The sequence below is a fragment of the Stegodyphus dumicola genome, chromosome 4 (assembly GCF_044657685.1).
Source record: "Stegodyphus dumicola isolate Sdum_Otavi_A_Nest chromosome 4, ASM4465768v1".
NCBI classification, from domain to species: Eukaryota; Metazoa; Arthropoda; class Arachnida; order Araneae; family Eresidae; genus Stegodyphus; species Stegodyphus dumicola.
In genome coordinates, this window is record NC_140771.1 from 191,891,746 (window position 1) to 191,910,862 (window position 19,117).

At 31.7% G+C, this 19,117-nt stretch overlaps 2 protein-coding genes across 2 annotated transcripts in view; both read left to right on the plus strand.

The window, feature by feature from the left end:
• The first annotated feature begins 492 nt into the window (after nt 1-492).
• On the plus strand, nt 493-1,365 carry LOC146997783 (uncharacterized). Its single transcript, XM_085814291.1, has one exon. It carries the CDS (start codon nt 667-669, stop codon nt 1,363-1,365), a length of 699 nt encoding a protein of 232 aa, XP_085670417.1. The 5' UTR covers nt 493-666.
• A 117-nt stretch (nt 1,366-1,482) lies between these two features.
• Nucleotides 1,483-19,117, plus strand: part of LOC146997784 (uncharacterized) — a 29,024-nt gene continuing 11,389 nt past the window's right edge. Inside the window, exon 1 of the mRNA XM_085814397.1 lies at nt 1,483-2,281. Coding sequence (XP_085670523.1) covers nt 1,483-2,281 — 799 coding nt within the window. The remainder of the gene's footprint in view (nt 2,282-19,117) is intronic.

The window sequence follows — 19,117 nt, forward strand, 5'->3', positions numbered from 1 at the left end:
TATATTATTTTAACTTTATTGTCAATTGTAGCACATGAATTGGCACTGAATCATATTCTCTTCACAGTCCTCCTCACATATATTACAGGGAGTCGAACACGATGCGAAAAAATATGATCGACTAGGGCGGAACTGGTTTTGTCACAGGGCGCGCAGTTGGCAAGTTATTAGGGACAACATTAAGACTTAAGGGGTCTCACGACCTTTAAATCTTCAAAAATATCGATTTTTTGAAAAACATATATGTTTTAGTTTGAACATTTCTGCGCACTTAAAAAAAACCGTGTTAAAATATTCCGTGTAGTTTAGGAGATATCATTAAAAACGTAAAGGTCACTGACACGAGAATCCTTCATCACGTATGTAAATAAACATTTAAAGGGACACGTCATTTGCTCACAGCTGTCCTAGCCATTATATAACTGAATGTTGCTACATTCTAGCCTACAAGTCTTATTTTTATTTCGTCAGCAATCAGTAGCAATGATTCTACTCAACTTAATACTTATTCTGAATGTTTACATCGTGTTTCCGTAAGCTATTACTACGTTGTTTGATTCTGCAAAGTTGTATTGACGTTTGCAGCATTTATTTGGTGTATATTGAATTTTTGATGCGTTAGTCTTTTTGCTGCAATAATAAGTATATTTATATATTATATTTGTGATGGCAAATAATAAAAGAGCTTCTGGGAAGCGAGCTAAAAAACGTCGCTTCCACGGCAACCGCTACACGAATATCAGATCTGAACTTTCTGATAAAAGCTTGGTTTCATCAGGTGATGACCATAATACTCAAATTGAACATGTAGAAAGTGCATCCGAGAAAAAGCTTAACAATGCATTATTTAATGAAAGTGATACTGACATTATGAATCGTTTTTATGGCTATATAATTATGGATAAAGACATATTGTTTGCATTTTTGAAAGAGAATGTAATGTGCAAATTGTGCTATAATTCTGTCAATATTTCTGAGAGAAAACCCTTTGGATTATTTTCAACAATTTCTGTGAAATGTGAAAAGTGTAGTTTTAAAACAGAATTCAATAATTCAAAGTTGATTGGTGAACACAAAAATGTTCCTGAATTAAACAGACGAATTGTTTATGCTATGCGATGCATTGGTCAAGGTCTGGAACCTCTGGAAACATTTTGTGGTGTAATGGATCTAGGTAAACCTGTGACACAGAATGCTTATGACAAAATCTGCAAACATATAAATGCAGCTTCAAAAACTGTCGCCATTCAAAGTATGAAAATTGCTGCAGAAGAAGAGGCATGCAAAACTGCATCAAATTATGTCACCGTAAGTGGTGATGGAACATGGAAAACGAGAGGACATACTTCACATATTGGAGTATGATCTGTAATAGGTGCTGAAACAGGGAAGGTTTTAGATGTTGAAGTTCTCTCGTCCACTTGTAAAAGATGTGATCTATGGAAAGCAAAAAAATCTGGGAAAGCTTTCGAAGAGTGGCAAATGAAACATTTGCCAAATTGTCAGAAAAATCATATCGGTTCTTCAGGAAAAATGGAAGTCGATGGTATGATAAAAAATTTTCACAGATCAGAAGCTGAAAGAGGTCTCAAATATATTAATTATATTGGTGATGGTGATTCTAGAACATTCCCTGCTATACGTGACAGCAAACCATATGATGATGAAACTGTTTCAAAACTTGAATGTGTTGGTCACGTACAAAAAAGAATGGGAACTCGACTGAGAAAGCTAAAACAAGACTATAGATGTAAAAAGCTGGAGGACGGTAAACCTTTATCAGGCAAAGGACGACTGACAGACACCATGATAAATAGGCTGACTCAGTATTATGGAAATGCAATTCGCTCAAATGCTTTGTCAGTTGATGAAATGCGTAAGGGTATTTGGGCAGTTTATTTTCATACGAGATCAACTGATGCTGAACCGTTACATACATTTTGTCCTGCTGGTGCAGACTCATGGTGTAAATATCAACAAGCAGTTTCAAATGGCTCAGTGGGTAAATTTCATCATAAAGTGACTTTGCCATCTTCAGTCATGGATGTTATAAAACCTGTTTTTAAAGCTTTATCAAGTCCAGATCTTTTGAAACGATGCCTTGGTAGCTTCACTCAGAATCCAAATGAATCTTTTAATTCCCTCATATGGCAGATGTGTCCGAAAACTTCTGGATCTGGGAAACGAATTGCAGAAATTGCTGTATATGAAGCAGCAATTTTATTTAACATGGGCAAAAAGGGTAGGCTATCTGTCATAAGGCAAATGGGTATCCATCCAGGTATAAATGCAATAAAATCTCAACTTCGCAGTGATATGAAACGTGTAAATACTGCTAAGAAGAGAGCAATGCAAAACACTATAGAAGCACGAAAAGCAAGGAAAAGATCCAAAACAAGTTTAGAACATCAGCAAATTGATCAAGAAGGAATAATGTATGAACCTGGAGGTTTTTAATTTGTGTATATAAATATTATGAATAGTAACAGTATTTTGTGATAAGTTATGTGTGTCGAGAAAAATTTAAACATCTTGTTCAAGAAACTGATTATTAATTATATTTTTATTCTCAAAAATATTTATAGGTTTATAACACAGTTTGCACATTGCATTCTCTTTCATGTATATGAAAAATATATCTTTATCTGCAATAATGTATCCTTGATAACGGTTGACTGTGTCATCACTTTCATTAAACAATGCATTGTTAATTGTTTTTCAGATGCAGTTTCCTTATTATAAATATATATTCTGTCATTAACTTTATTCAAAACACAAACAAAAAGCATAAAATACAAATTAGGTACCAAATACTACGAGTTAAGTCACAATGTTACTCATTTTTATAGCGATGCAAACTTTTTACACATTAAAAAAACACGTTTTGAGATAAAACAGGTCTTTATCTCAAAACGTGTTTTTTTAATGCGTCGCGCATGATATTTCAAAAACTTTTTAATGTATCTTTATGGAATTTGTACCATAGTATTATCATGTTACACTAAATTAATTAAACTAAAATTTTGGTATTTTAATGAAATGTTTCAATTTTATAAGGTATGTAAAAATCAAAATATAGCAAAAAAATTATATTTAATATATATATCATAAAAAATTAAAAATGCATGAATTGTGTAATATTTTTAGTTCAGTTATATTCTCAAACATTCTTCTGCATAAAAAAAGAAAAATTAAACATTTTGGTACAAAAAATTTCTTGTACATGTGCGCGCAGTGTGCGTACAGATTAATTAGATGTGAAAAATGTCTTATAATTTAACATTTGTTTTTACAATTTTTATTATAATTTTCAAATTTCAAGTACATTTAATTAAAGAATAGACATTAAATTAATAATGAACAAAATATTGAGTATTTTTGATAAGAATTAAAAAAGTTGCACAAGATTGAAAAAAGGTAAAAAAATTCATCTTTCGACTCATTCAAGGGTCGTGTGACCCCTTAAGCTGTGGTACGACTTGAGAAACTTTACCCTATATCAAACCACGCTGGCAGGGAATACTCTTTATATACTAAGGAGATTATACCCGAAATGGGGTCTTTAAATGTGGAACTTCGAATTCGATTAATAATAGGAAACATAACACGCACGAAAGTTAACCTTCTGTAAAGGAATGCAATTTTATTGCTAATTTAAGAAACGAAAGGAATAACTACAGAATTTTTAGAATCTATCACAACTGGAAAATGTTCTTTATTATGTAAAAATGAGCGCTTTTTTAACCGCTTAATCATAAATATTAAGTGAGAAACCTCTAGAAATTACAAGTGTTTTACGTAGTTCAGTTCTTAATCAAAATCTCAAATACTTAAGAGCTATTTTAATCACATAAGCTCATGTTCCTTCTTTATCATTTTCACTGCTGCAGCTGGTGCTGTTCAGATCTTCGTAATTAATGCTGAAAATTTGTACAGCCTTCACTGTTTCTTCTTACTTCAGTATCCCTAACATTTATTCTTCTGCGTGCTATTTTAGTTAACAAGGTTGTGATTCTTTAAAATGACCCGGATAGCTATTTCTGGTCGATGCCATTATGTCTTTGTTTAACGAATGGGTCTAATATCGTTTAGGATGAGTGTATAGACTGTAGATAACAGCTTACGTTTGATCAAATTTCGCTACGTAGCCTAATCAATAAGTAAATCAGAGCATGAGTTAACGGAGAAGGATTAATGCAGGGTCAGGTCTTCTTTTATAAGGACATATTATCTGGAATTTTGTAGGCATATTGTTCACTCAATTTGAATTTCTCTAATTTTATCTCATAAAGATGCTTCAAATATCAGTTTATGAAAATTATTACCACTCAAATGAAAATAAACTTAATGGAAGGACAAAGATACAGGTATAGGTGGAATTAAAAGGGGCACCAGAAATTTACCAATTGTAGTACATGTACAATTCCGCCCTATTGTTAAGGGAGAACACAACGGGAGGGGGGCGGTTTGATGGCGCCTTTACACTTACAAAAAATCTATGTTTTCTCCGAGATTTGAACCTGTGCCCATCGATACGGCAGTCAGCGCCACTAACTATTATACCGGCTGGGTGGTGAAACAGAAAAACACATTATAAATGATTAAGTATTTCAAACTTGTCCCAGAGGTAAATGTTTAGCGATAAGACAATAAATATACGATTGTTACGTAAAAGACTATTTCATTTCTAAATAAAATGCAAAACATTTTATCTTAAACACAAATGACAAAATGTTAAGTCACATGTGTATATTATGGAAGTAAGAAAGATAATCCTTTTTATGGAAATATAAGAGCTCTTGTTAGGGCATATCGTAAATAATAAATGCGAAGTTCCACGCGAAAGTATCGTATACATTATTGTATTTAATGCGAGCATTCTTGTTATGGATCAATATGTCTGAGTTTTTCCGTTTGCTTCTTAACAAAAATACTGTTCTGCCTACCCATTATGAGAGACGCAATAACAGGATATTTTTATAATTATTAGAACCAGATATATAAAAATGAAAGTACAACAAATATTGAACTGAGTTTGTGTGAGTAAGAAGAAACTGAGTCAAGAAGAGATATAAAGAAGCTTCATTGTCCAAGCAGGATTTGTTCTGAAAGATTGCTATAAGAGTAAATCATCACTTTATACAACTATCAATATTTTTTAATCAAATTAAGTGAAAACCCTTTTGACTAACATAGCAGTTGTTGTATTAAAAAAAAGACTCTGCAGTAAGCAGATATGCCTGCGTACTTACTGAATCATTGCTCTCTGATGCTTGCTTAGTTAACAAGCATGGTATAACGTAGCGCAGCTTTTAAAAATCCGTAGCGAGACATTTTTAACTGCAAGCTTATTACTAATAAGAAGAGATAATTATCTTTTCTGATATTTTACTCACGGGGCAAACTTCTCGAAGCCTAAGGAATAAGTATTCAGTTTTATTGGAAACACACTTTTACAAATCCTCTTTGTAATACTCTACCTCTAATCTTGAGCTAGTTAAAGCATATGCATGCATGACGAATAGATGAACAAGTATTACACTCTTATATATATATATATGAACAGTCGATTTCCGCTATAAGGGACTTCAAGAAACCGAAATTTTTTTCGTTATAACCAGTGCCTCGCTATATCAGATTTGAAAAGAAAAAAATAACTTATCTAAAACAATAGTGTCTAAAATGATTAGTGAATCACAACGTAGCAGTCAAAAAAGAGGGTAATAACTATATTAATTAAAAAGTAATTAAAAGCTACTTATAATTATTATTATGAGAAATTACTAAATAATGTGCGCAACTAGAGCACAAGGTACAAACTAACCTGATGAGCTTCAGACGCAAATATTGTCGCCAGGTTGATGATACATGGCGATTTCACCCATTTAGCAATTTTCTGGAAATTTAAATAACGAAACAACTTTCTGATACTCTTAACCGTGAATTTCTCAGAATTTCCTTAAAGACCATGCAAACCTATATAAGCCTGTTTTGTATGCCCTATATAAACCTGAGTTCGACCAGCTGAAGTCAGCTCAGACGCGAGTTAATTCAGACAGACTGATGCTTTCGCTACCAAAAGACTTCAAAATATTACCTGAATTATCTTTCAGAGTTTATTGCATTATTTCTCGCATGTTAAGAAAGATTTACATTATTTTACATTTTTGAAAATTTACAGATGTTTTTAGAGGTGCAGAAAGCAACGAGAACCAGCGTAATATTCTGAAAACTGCAAGTTTAATTTCGAAAGTTTAAATACAGAGTCGTCTTCTTCATCTGCACAAGTGCAAATGAGAAAGTGGATACTGTTCTCAGGTCATAACAATAAGAGGAAGGAAGTCAACCTACTGGTGCTATCTGTTGATGAAAATGGAAACATAAATTCATCTTTAAGCTAGTGTTTTTTATAAAAAATGCTCATTTCCACACTTAAAGATCACATTCCAGCATTAATCCCCGGGATATATATGATTCTTAGCAAGTGTATTTTAACACTTGTGCAGTAGAACACGAAGCATACACTGGGGAGGAAAAAACACATAAATCTTTAAAATCCTATTTTCCATACTTCTGTAGTCAAAATTATTTATTCAAGAAACATCTTTCGTAGGCAAATTAGGTTTCCTAGAGGCATTCCACAATCATAAAATCTTTCTGTTCTAGATAACGATCCCAATGCGATCAAAAGATATCGCCAGTAGCTTCACTTCCTTCTTCTCATTGTGTAATCTGAGAACACGTTTCTCTTCCGTCATCTGCATTTCTGAAGCTGAAGAATAAATTTCTAGACTTAAAATCTTCAGAACTAGTCCTGGAAATGAATATTCCGTTGATACTTGTTGCCTTAGAACTTTCTATATTCAATATTCAGCGCGCTATTTTAAATCAGATTCTCAGATTTTATTTGTTATATGCAAATTTTTTTAATTACGGCAACTTATCAATTTCTTCTTGTTTATCTAAATATCTTCCGACTATATGACTTTTTCCAGTACGAAAAAGATTTTGAAACTGTTTTCGCATGTCTGCATTTAAAAAAAGGCTAACTACGATTTTCATGTGAAATGAACTTTTATATAACTTGTGATTAATTACTCAATTGACTAATTCTCCGAAAACATTCTTTAAAAAATTCAAAGCATTAAATATTTAAAAATTGCTAATCATTTGTAAATTGCGATAAAAGGTTAGATTAGGCTATTTAATTACGGCAAACCCTCGAGGGCTATCTGACCAAGGGGAGGGATGCCTGCGTGGAAGACATTCTAAGGGAAACTGGCTCTATACACGTTACACATGGGGAAAACCACGAAAACACCCATGCAGCCAGCCCGTTCGCAGGATTCGAACCTCGGACCAAACTACCAGTGTTCAGCGACTTTGTTCAGTGTTCAGCGACCGCTCGGCCGCTGGTTGACAATTGAGATGAAAGAAATTATCGCTCTGAAAACGGTAAATAAATTAGCAAAATCATAAATCATAAAATGTCTCAAAATCTGATTATGTAAATCTGTGTATTAATTAAAAATTGTAAGCTTTGTCAAAAAATTTTAATTTAATCACCGATAAGGAATTTGAATTCATATTATTTAGCGTTATTTATGGAGCATAATATAATTAAGCTCAATGAGAAATGAATTCAATAACGTAATTAAGATTACAAAGAATAATGAGCTTCGTATTAAAATGGTATTGTAGGTACCGATAAAGACAAATTAACTGCAGTCAAGTAATGCCAAAATCGAAATTTTAAAATCGAATGCTACTGACAAAACTTTTATATATATGAAATCTTGATATCTCATAAATAAGCCAAATGTTTTGAACAAAACTGCTTTGATGAGGCTGCTGTGATTAAGAAAATTTGTCCACGAGTATATTTCTATGAATTAGTATGAAGGTCTAATTACTTCTATGGATAGTTTTAGCTTATAACTCTTACTTTTTGTGATAGATCAAGTATTTATATTTTTCAACAATCGTTTGTTTAATTTTGTAAAAAAAAATCTTTGTTTTGTTTTTCTCGGGTATCAATTACTAACTAGAGCTAAATTTGCATGTCCAAAATGTTTGTTCTATGGAGTAGCAACGTTAGTTATACAGTCTAGTTTTAATCTCAAGAAATGCATTTGAACAAAAATAGTTGGAATTATATAAATATTGTATTTGTTTATATTTTATTATATTTTATAAATAATAATTATTATTTTTTTATTATTTACTTGTTAAGCATGTAAATAATAAAAAAAAGTTTCGCTTCGTATTTACATAAATTAAACTCTGTAAAATCTTAGAATTCCTCAAGAGTATTCTGAACCTTCTTTTAAATAATAGAAGAAAGAATTAAATAATAATTCCAATTGAAACCTGAAAGGGAAAAGATCTACAGCTGCGGAAATGACAACTATTATAAAACATGCATTTTATAATATTTACTGTCTATTCATTATTGTTGATAATAATTAAATTTATTTATGATTACTGAACGAATTATTTTCAGTTTAATATTTTTCAAATAAATTTATATTAACAATGATAGATTGGGTTTTGGCAATAATAAAAGGCCAGTTTTTGTGTAGGCCATGTATGAATGTGAAATAACTCAAAACTGAATGTTAAAAGACGATGTTATTATGAGAAAGGTGATATCAAACAATAAATTTAATTTAATATCAGACAGTGTTTTCTTTTTTATAAAGGAATATAATAGCGCTCGCAAAATTTTATTGATAGAAAAGTGAGAAGAACTCGGGCAATGATCCAACTATTACTAGAAGATTTTGAATTTTGTTCAAAGTCGGGTCATTTTACTCCAGTTTTTAGCAGGAAAAAGCTGCAATTAACTGACGAGTTTATTTATAATCCGTGTTTTCAGCGTCTTTGTGTCATTATATTGATTTCTTAAATCGCACATAAGAAAGCAGATTCAAAAGCATTTCAAATTTTGGAATTCAATATGCAGAACGCCGCGAAAGTTTGTTAATACATTGAAGAAATCTTAAAATGCGTCTCTTGAAATTTAAAATCTTTTGATAATTGGATAAAAGCATAATAATACCCCAATTTAATACCTTTTTCGTACTAAAAAGTCGCTTTTATTGCAGATATTTTCGTACCAGTTATACTTTGCACATTGCTTGAAAGAATTACTAAATTTTAGGTTGAAGAGGAAAACAGTAATTGATTTAACTGTGGAAGAGTTTTTATAATATATATAATTAGAGTATATACTTAATATATATATATACGTAAGATAAAAATATGCAATTCAAAATATTAATTTAAACTAACGGTAACTCTTTCATCCTCGCTCTCTGTTTTAAAAATCGTAATATATTCTTTGGATTGCGTCAATTCTAGATCATTTTGCATGGCCTGCGCAACGCATGCTGATGACGTAATAATTGGGAACTGTAACTTTAAACCAAAACTTTTCTTTTCGTGTGCACCTTTCATAATTACGCACTTCAGCTTCGCTCTCTACCCTGCTAGAATGTAATTTCGCTGTCTTGCTTGATGTTGCAATAATATCAAAAATGTAAATGTTCTGTAAAAAGACACGACTAGAGTGTCAAGTGATTGTGGCCACAAACGTCAACTGGAAAATAAAAATGGAATTAAAACTGCCTTTACAGCCAAGTTTCTTAGATATTAACATTTTAGCTTACGACGCAATCAGACAATCTTCCTCTCCAATATGCCATCTACGATCTATCTGGGTATTACGTATCGACAGTGTCCAGCTTTTCCTTTGCTATTATTTCATATATATATATACATATATATATATATATATATATATATTCTCTGTTTCATCGAGAAAATACCTCACTCTGTACTGAAATATATTTTAAGAAAACTTCAATAGTATGATATAGAATTATTCAGAAATAAATGTTAATTTAATTTCTCCATCTTTATAATTTTTTCGTTTTAGCAATACGTGCTAGGTGCAATATGTGAAGCAAGTAAGAATTCAGGCCCTGGGAGATAAATTTAGGTTGATTCTTCTCAGATGGACAAATGCATAATAAATTTAAAGAATAAATGGTGAAGTTAATGGCAATTTGCTAGAGAAAACTACAGCCATTAAAACAATCAATGATAGTACTACAGTACGTTCTGTCAGGTTACCTTTAACTTGAGTAGAAGGGTAGCGAAATTTATATTTCCCTTTACTGAATTATTCCAGTCCTCTGACTATCAGTTTAAGTTCGATGCTATAAAAATTTTTAGAACTCAATATGCTTAAGCTTCAAATTTATGCTTTTCAATTATGCTTTAAGCTCAGTACATGAAGGTGAAGGTAACAAAGCAAACTATATACCATATCTCAAACATTTCTGATACTACAGAGGTGTTTGATAGCTTCTATTTATACCTGCATATGCATGCTATTTTTTAACCTTCAGTATATTATTTTATGAATAATTTAAGGCAATTTAAGTTTTATTATAAATCCCCGTCAAATTATTTTCCAGCTATAGGCTACTGTAATATTTTAGGCAGAAAATATTCTGATACTCTGCAGCATGATTACTATATGATATTTTCAACTTATGACTTAAACTCAACGTACTTCGGAAGCATATGGGAGATTCAGTACTGTTGATACTGAAGCAGAAAAATAATCTTAATTTCTAAATTTATTCCTATTGACACAAAAATATAGCATTCTAGTATAAGAGAAAAACTCCCTAAATTAATACAACATCTATGAACACATTTTCAGTAAAATATGTTGACCATATTAATGCATTATTTTATTTAAAAAATTAAACTGGACGATGATGATTTTATGAAGGAAAATAGTTGCTGTTATCAACATTGCTTACTGTTTAATTATCTTATAAGGTATTTCTCCCGCCTTCAAAGTGAGCCTTCCTAAGACTGCACGCTCAGCGAGTAATTCAGAGCTCCCTGGTTCGATTCCCGGCGAAAGCGATTGCTCATTTTTCATCTAGCCTGCTTCATAAAATACCTAATGTCTCTGCAGTGCCGCCCGAATAAAAGGATGTTGGATGATGGTTCTCCTCTCCCAGGATTTGGCGATTGGGTCCCCTAAAAAAGAAAAAAACAGCCACCCTTTAAAAGGGGAAGTATATAAGGTATTTCTCCCGCCTTCCTAGCAAGCCTTCTTGGTGTATTTGTCTGCGCGCTGAGCGTAATTCAGAGGTCCTTGGTTCGATTCCCGGCGAAGGAGATTCCACATTTTTCATCTTACGTGCTTCCAAAAAAAAAAAAAAAAAATAAAAAATAAAAACCTAACTCTACAATATGATGCCTTGAAATGTGCCTTGATGCTGTAAAACTGTTTTATTACTATTAAACTTAAATTAACATAAACGTGCAAAACAGCTTCACTAATAGGCATCATAAGTTCAAATCAAAACTCAATGTATAAGGAGAAAAACCTTCGTGGACACTAAATAAACTGTGGTCAAACTATTTCAAGAGGCAAATTACATGATTTTGTATTCTTTTTCCGGGACTCATGCATAGTATAAAGGAAATTATTCATATATAAATAAATATATCTATACAGAGCCATCTTACAATATGTATATGTGTGTGTGTGTGTGTGTGTGTTGTTAGATGAATTGGAGTAAGCTGCAACGGATTGGCGATGATTCTCGGAGTTATAACCCTGAAGAAACTTTACTGCATAATTAGAAAGGCGACACTTGAAGGAGAGACTTGAAGACAGGCGTGACAGAACTGAATATAATTTTTATTGATGGACACGAACCGAAGTTATATTTTTCTTCACCCATAATTATGGGAGAAGTACGCAGACCATAATTTCATGCAGAATATCACATTTTAGATAACAGCGTAGTTAGCAATACGACAAAGCGAAGGGAAGGAAGTAGCATCTTGACTGCAAGTCAGCTGAAACTAGAATGCGATATTATTCAGTATGGAGGCTCACCAAGAGAATGTTTTGGTTTAGGTTAGAGAGGGTTCAGTTCACGAAATTTTGAGTTCAAGTTCCCAACTGGCTACGTTATTAACGTTACGGAAGCAATGCAAGGTGGATTGATCTAGAAATGACACAGTCCAGAAAAGTTATTACGATTTTTAGAGTAAAGAAGGGGTATCAAGGGGTTACCGTTAGTTTAAATTATAATTTTGATTTACATATTTTTTAGTTACATGCATATCTATCTATATATATATATATTACACACAGAAGGAAATATATATATATATATTACATACAGAAGGCAATATATATATATATTACATACAGAAGGAAATATATATGTACTTCCTTCTGTATGTAATTAATTACGATTTGATTTTTTGTTTTGTTTATATATACTATTTCTTTTCTTTCTCATTAAGTACTCGGATTTTTAACGAGAGAAGAAAAACAAAACGTATTACAGTAAGCTGTTAGATCCCAAAGGAGAAAAAGTTAAGTTTTTCTCCGTTTCAATTAATTATTTATTAAAAATTAATTCATACGACTTTAGATATTTAAACTTCAGATTAGTTACAATTTATTTCAATGTGAATTCATTTTTTTTAGTCATTATATGAGAGAATAAGATCTTAATGGGAACAAAAAAGTATAAAGCATTTTCCAGTTAGATAATTAATTATTACTATTAAAGTTTGTATCTCAACTAAGCGGAAAAGTTTCCCTTTTGTAAAATGGCAACAATTAGATTCCTATTTAAGTCTTACTTTCAGGCTTGCAATTAAGAATTAATCTCAGGAATGGAAAACTTTAAATTGTCTTTCTCAGGAAACAATAGAACAAAGGAAGAAATCCTGCTGGTATTCTAGCATTTGGAGTATTCTGTTATATTGCAAAAATCTAACCATTTAATTAAAATTTGAATGTAAAAATTATTCGCTTAATCAAAATCTCGAAAGAAGTTTCTTTCATTCAAATTAAAATATACTTTGCCGAATGCCATTATGATAAATTTTCCTGTATTTGTTTTCAGCTAAGTCTTTGTTAGAAAGCTAATTCTGGACGTTTGAAAACAAAATTCTCATATAAATAATAGCTAAACTAATCTTTCCATTTCCCGAAACTTTTCCTAAACTTTGAATATCACTTTAAAATTTGAAATTTAGGGTATGCATTTTACTGACTAATAATTCGGTTAAGGGTAAGAACTTTCGACTAGGAAAAAATGGTAATGCTTGGATATAAGGTGGTTTATTTGCTTAAAGCAAAGAACACGATACGTATCTACAAAGGGAGCGATGCTCTTTCATGGAGGATTACCTAAGGAAATGAGGTTTGTATTTCATTTCTTCCGGTAAATAATGGAAAACGTAAGTCAGTCCGTTTAACAGTGAAACTGAACTGCAAAACTGATGAGATCTAAAAGCAATGTTGTTTACGTCTGATGTGTGGTCTAAGTAATAAAAGTTTGCTGCAAGTCAGTCATATAAAGGTGAAAATGTAGTACTATTCAAATATTTGAAAAGACGTTGTAGAGTCATTAGGTTAATTGGAAGCAAAAATGATGAAAAATATGCAACCGTCTTCGCCGGGAATCGAACCACGGACCTCTTTAATACCGGCTCAGTGTGCAGAACCGCTACAACACGAAGGCACCTAGGAAAGTGGGAGAAATACCTTATATACTTCCCTTTTTAAAGGGCGACTAGGGTTTTAGAGGACCTAGTCGCCAAATCCTTGGTGCGGAGAATCATCATCAACAACCCTTTTAGTTCGGGCGCCTCTTGTAGAGTCATTAGGTTAATTGGAAGCAGAAAAGAGGAAAAATATGCAACCGCCTTCGCTGGGAATCGAAACACGGACCTCTGGAATACCGCCCCAGTGTGCAGAACCACTACACCCCTAAGGCACCTAGAAAAGTGGGAGAAATACCTTATAACGTTAACTTAATTTTTCCCTTGTTTACCCAGAATCCTACTTCAAATTTGCCGTTGGTGATGAATAATTTTTACACTATCTGAGGAATTTCATTATTCATTTTTTCCAAAATTAATGTGATATTTTACCAAATTGAATCTAATTTGTTTGAATTGAATTTGTTACGTTTTAAGTTCTGTTAAACTTTTATCATTAAGGATTCTCTTGGTTATAATTTAAATATTCCTTAAATTCCTCATTTTAATTTGTATATTTTCTCTCTGCATTCGAAAAATAGATATACCTTTTCTGGACTTTGTCATTTCTAGATTAATCCAACCCTACGACAAATAATAATCACTAACTAATTCGGAAGTTAACTCAAAATTTCGAGAACCGAAAACTTTTATTTAATAAGCTTGACAAATTGGGTAACTGCGCACTTTCTACCTCTGTTCTTGCTAAGATGTTGCCTCTCTGTTTTCTTCTACCTTAGGAATTTTGTATGTATGTAAACAGTTTTAGTGAAATTCTAGTAAATGTTGTATAATACCACATGAAATGCTTGAATGAGACGAATCTGTACCAGAAAAATAAAATGACAGTCTTTGTAATTGGTCTTATTAAAGTATGTTTAAAATTAAGGTAAATGTCTATCTCTCTAAATTGGCGAGATATCGCTCACTTTGTGATAATTTTGGCGACTAATTTTTGTATACAAAATTTGGCGAGAAATCGCCAAAATTCGCTAAACATGGCGACCATTGGTCTTTGTAATTGGTCTTATTAAAGTATGTTTAAAATTAAGGTAAATGTCTATCTCTCTAAATTGGCGAGATATCGCTCACTTTGTGATAATTTTGGCGACTAATTTTTGTATACAAAATTTGGCGAGAAATCGCCAAAATTCGCTAAACATGGCGACCATTGGGCGAAGTTTTGGACCAGTCACTGTGTAACTATGATTAGTACTGTAATTGAATAACTGTAATTGATCCCTATGTGTAACTGTAACCGTATGAGTCACTTAGATGCAACTTTCATTGATTATACCTTCCAGAAATTTTGAGAAACTGTACGTATTAGAGATTTCTCGGAGGCCAGGTGAAAACTATGTAACACCAGATAAAACATCTCCTTTGGGTTGTTAGTTCAGAGATGAGTTCAGAGTACTGAGATATCCGTGACAGCTTCTCGTTTTAGATTCACTTTGTTGTTTGAAGTTTAACTACTGACTCTGGATGGTATGCTGAAAACAGCTGTATGAGTACTTTTATGAAATGTCCAGAGCTGGAAGGCGTTTCTTTTGATAAAATAAATTTTATTTGGTCTTGAGTGCACGCAATCCATTACAAACCCGTACGCACGCAACAATATAAAGACTCCAAAAAGGTACAATAGCTGTACTAATTTTCGGGGGGCCGCAAAATGTCACTTGAAATAAAAATTAATATTGAATCTGCCTCGGCTTCCAACTTAGCTCTTCATTATTGATCAATATATGCGCAATCAATATTTCTGCAACATTACATCTAAGTTTGCTTCATTACAATCTAGTCGACAGGATGTCGTAAGTATGGATGGGAAATTCATATATGGGATTATAATGACAAGGACTGACGATTTGCTAAGACTATCGATTTTATTTTATTCAGCATGCATAAGATACATCGCTCTTGCTCTATTCAATGTGAAAAAAAATCAGTGCTTGAAAAATTAATCCAAGACATTGCACATATCAAGTGATTTTATGAGTGTTTCCAACGACTGAGGGTCCCGAAATTAAAAAAATAACTACACATACTCAATGCATTTGAATTCCGCTAATTTCTATTTAAAGGATGTAACTCAATTATATATGTGATAAATTTAACAGACGTTATTCGTCTGTTAAATTTATCCTTTAGTTTATAATTATTTTCTTTCAGTACTAGTGTGTTAAACTGACATTATTTCAATGCAAAAAATTTTAGATTGTAGTATGTATTTAAAAATTTTCCGTAAGTGCTTTTATGAACAAATTGTGTTCATAATTAGTGCAGCTAGAAATGTGTACAATTTAATCATGTAGAAATTGCTAATAATTATTATTATTATGATATCTGCAAACATAACACTGTTATCTTACTGTACTAGATTTTAAAAATTTAGCACTGCTTTAGGAAAATTATTATAATTCTATGGTATCAAAATATATCATTTTTAATAATTATATTTAATAAATTAAGTAACGAAATAAAATGTGCGTTTATTTTATTTAAGAAAAGTTTTTTTTAATTGCTGAGTTAATAACTATGCTTTTGAATTATTGTTTGAAAAAACTTTGAATTTAATTATTTTGAGAATGATGTGAATATGAAAAATGAACGAAATAATTTTGAAAAATTCCTACAATTTTTTTTTTTTTTAAATAGGGTACTGAGTATAATGTTAAAAATAAGTAAGAAGTAATTCAGAATTCAGACACAATAACACGCCGAATAAATACTAATTCAGAAGTCAAACAACAAAAATCAGCGTTATATTTCCAAAATTTTCACAGGACTAGTTTCGATGGTTTCATCGAACCACCATCCTAAGCTGCAAAACTGCAAATTGTATTATTGTTGCTTTTGCACTTCTCACAAAATCCTCAAATCTCACACCTTATTAAAATAGTACTTTTCTTATATATAATTATTATTTTAACTTATTTTCATATACAATGTAGTATGGTTTAATTTTTTTAGGTATAATGAATGTTTGAGTGCAGTTTGCAAAGGTTATCTAGCTTATGCAAGGAACTGAGGCCTGGTAACTGCTAACCATTCCTTAACCACTGAGTGGAAATGCTTAATTAGATGGATATGTTTGTACTTGGACGAAGAATAGGTATGCTGGATGCCAAAACTGTAGATCACTTAGACGCAAAGCGTTTATAGGGTGCAGCACGAGGAGGTAGATCTACGTCACATAAACTTGAAGTGATGCAAAACAAGCTGTTCGCTCGATTACAAGAGCTGCAAAGTTCACATCTATCGATGCGATTTAATTATTGACAGGAAATAAGTCATCCCGGTATATTATGAAAATGAGGGCCTTGGTTCTCTATGGAACGCTACTGCGGATGGAGGATCTCTACTGTAGGGATACATAGTCAAGGCTATTAAATTAAAAACCCAATATGGATATATTCAAAAGGTTCTGGACATGAAGAAAGATCTTGAGATTCCAGGTAATATACAACCTTTATTGACAACCAAAAGCCCTCTAGGTCATTAATGTCGAAGTAAGGCTACACCTAATGGAAACCATTCATAGAAAGCGAGATGTTGCACCGAGTGCTACTAAATTTCTCATTTTGAGACCATTGCGACAAGATATCCAGTTGTTCAATGGTGGCTAATTTTTACTGATGGTTCTCAGTTTGACTGTCATTTTAAGGTTGGGGCTGGTGTGTTTTCGAACCGTTGGAAAACATATGTTTGTACTTAGAGAAAGCTGTGGGTTATTCCAGTTTTATTAGAAAGAAATCAATGCAAAAACTAGTAAGAATGCTATAATGAATTAGATTAATAAAAAATTAAGAAATGTGATAACAAAACTGAATCCATCAGCAATATTACTACTATATTTATGATGTTAAAAATATTTTTTAAATATTAAAATTATTATGTAAAATTTTGCAATTTGCTTAATTATTCAAAATAAGTAATGGGTGTGTTAACTTTTAAAATAAAATGTAAATGTTTCTGAAAAAGCCCGATTAGTGTTTCAATTTGTTTGGAGCCGCAAAATGTTATGTATATATATATATATATATATATATATATATATACACATAGATAGATAGATAGACAGATAGATAGATACCAAATAATATAACAACAAGAGTAATGTTTTTGAGAAAAGCAATAAAATATTAAATCATTAGCCAAAGAAAGTCCAGTTTTGGAATTCAAAACAACGCTTGCAGAATTGAAAAAATTAAAAATGAAATGCAATAAAAGAAGAATTAACACCTCCCCTACATCTTCTTTAAGAAGTTGTCAAATCGGCAGGTTTAGATTGAATAACCTGTTTTTGAACTGAACGCGACATAAATTTCCTACATTTAAAATTTAATTTAAACACAAAAAATGTACATTTTTATCAAGAGTTGGACTGCTTGTTTTCGTGTTTCTTTGAAGAAACAAATTATTTTGAAATGGACAGATGTTGGAGCTTCCATTAATTGTGTTTTGTATTCTTCCTCATTTTAACTAAAACTCTTTCAAAATATTCAGTTTCATCTTCTTTCTTTCGCTTTACAGTGTTCCAATTCGAATACTAAAAACTTAGTGTGTGTGGGGAGGGGGCTACTGCGCCGAAGGTAACTGCTGTTAAGTTTTACATCATAAATACTTTTACGCTGAAGAAGCATTGTGTATGGAACTATTGTTCTGCTAGCAGCTTTATAACTTGAAATTAAACAAATATTATTCCAGCCTGAAAATTACTTTTCGATCGTGTACATCTTGCACAAAAAATTGGGACAGTTCTATATCCCGCGTTCTACTGGACCGGTTGTCGAAATTTAACTTGCGTTTTCCAGCTTTCGAAAGTGCAACTTTGAATATATATTAGATTTATATATAGCATTATTCTAACATAGGTGTTTTGACACAAAATAGGACCATTTTCTGAAATAACATACCTATTTTTCCCATATTTCAATTCCAGGACTTAAATTATGCCAAAGTGCCAAGTTTTAAAAAATCGCAGTAGTAGATTTTAAAAAATTAGCTGTACAAATTTTAGCTTCTCTATGTTAATTGAATTTGGTACATCACTTTTTAATTAAATTTATTTTATTCTTCCTTAGGTTCATTACAAGTAACATTCGCCCATTCTTTATGATTTATGTTTAAAATTTGTATTTTTAAATAATTTTTATAAATGTTTCGAAAACAAAACAAAAAAAATGAATTTTAAGCAATAAGAGTTTTATTATCGTCATAAAGTACGTGTATTTCTAAGCATATTTGTACAAAATTAGAGCTTTTTATTCAAAATGTCATAAGATATACGTGAATTTTTATTTTGACGCGTTTTGAAGTTTGGCATATTCGTGATGAGCGATAATAACGCCAACTGTCCTTTACGCACTTCGTTAAAATTATTTGAAAGTATGAACGATGTACATTTTTACAGCTCATGCGCAAAGAAGAAAAGGAAAGGAAAATAGGTTGCTATAAATTAAAAAGTTCGCCAAGTGAATTATTTTAATTGTGAAATTTTTTAAGTGATAAT

Bases quoted from the DNA above. Each gene is read 5' to 3' on its own strand.
- LOC146997783 (XM_085814291.1), top strand. From the start codon at position 667: ATGGCAAATAATAAAAGAGCTTCTGGGAAGCGAGCTAAAAAACGTCGC.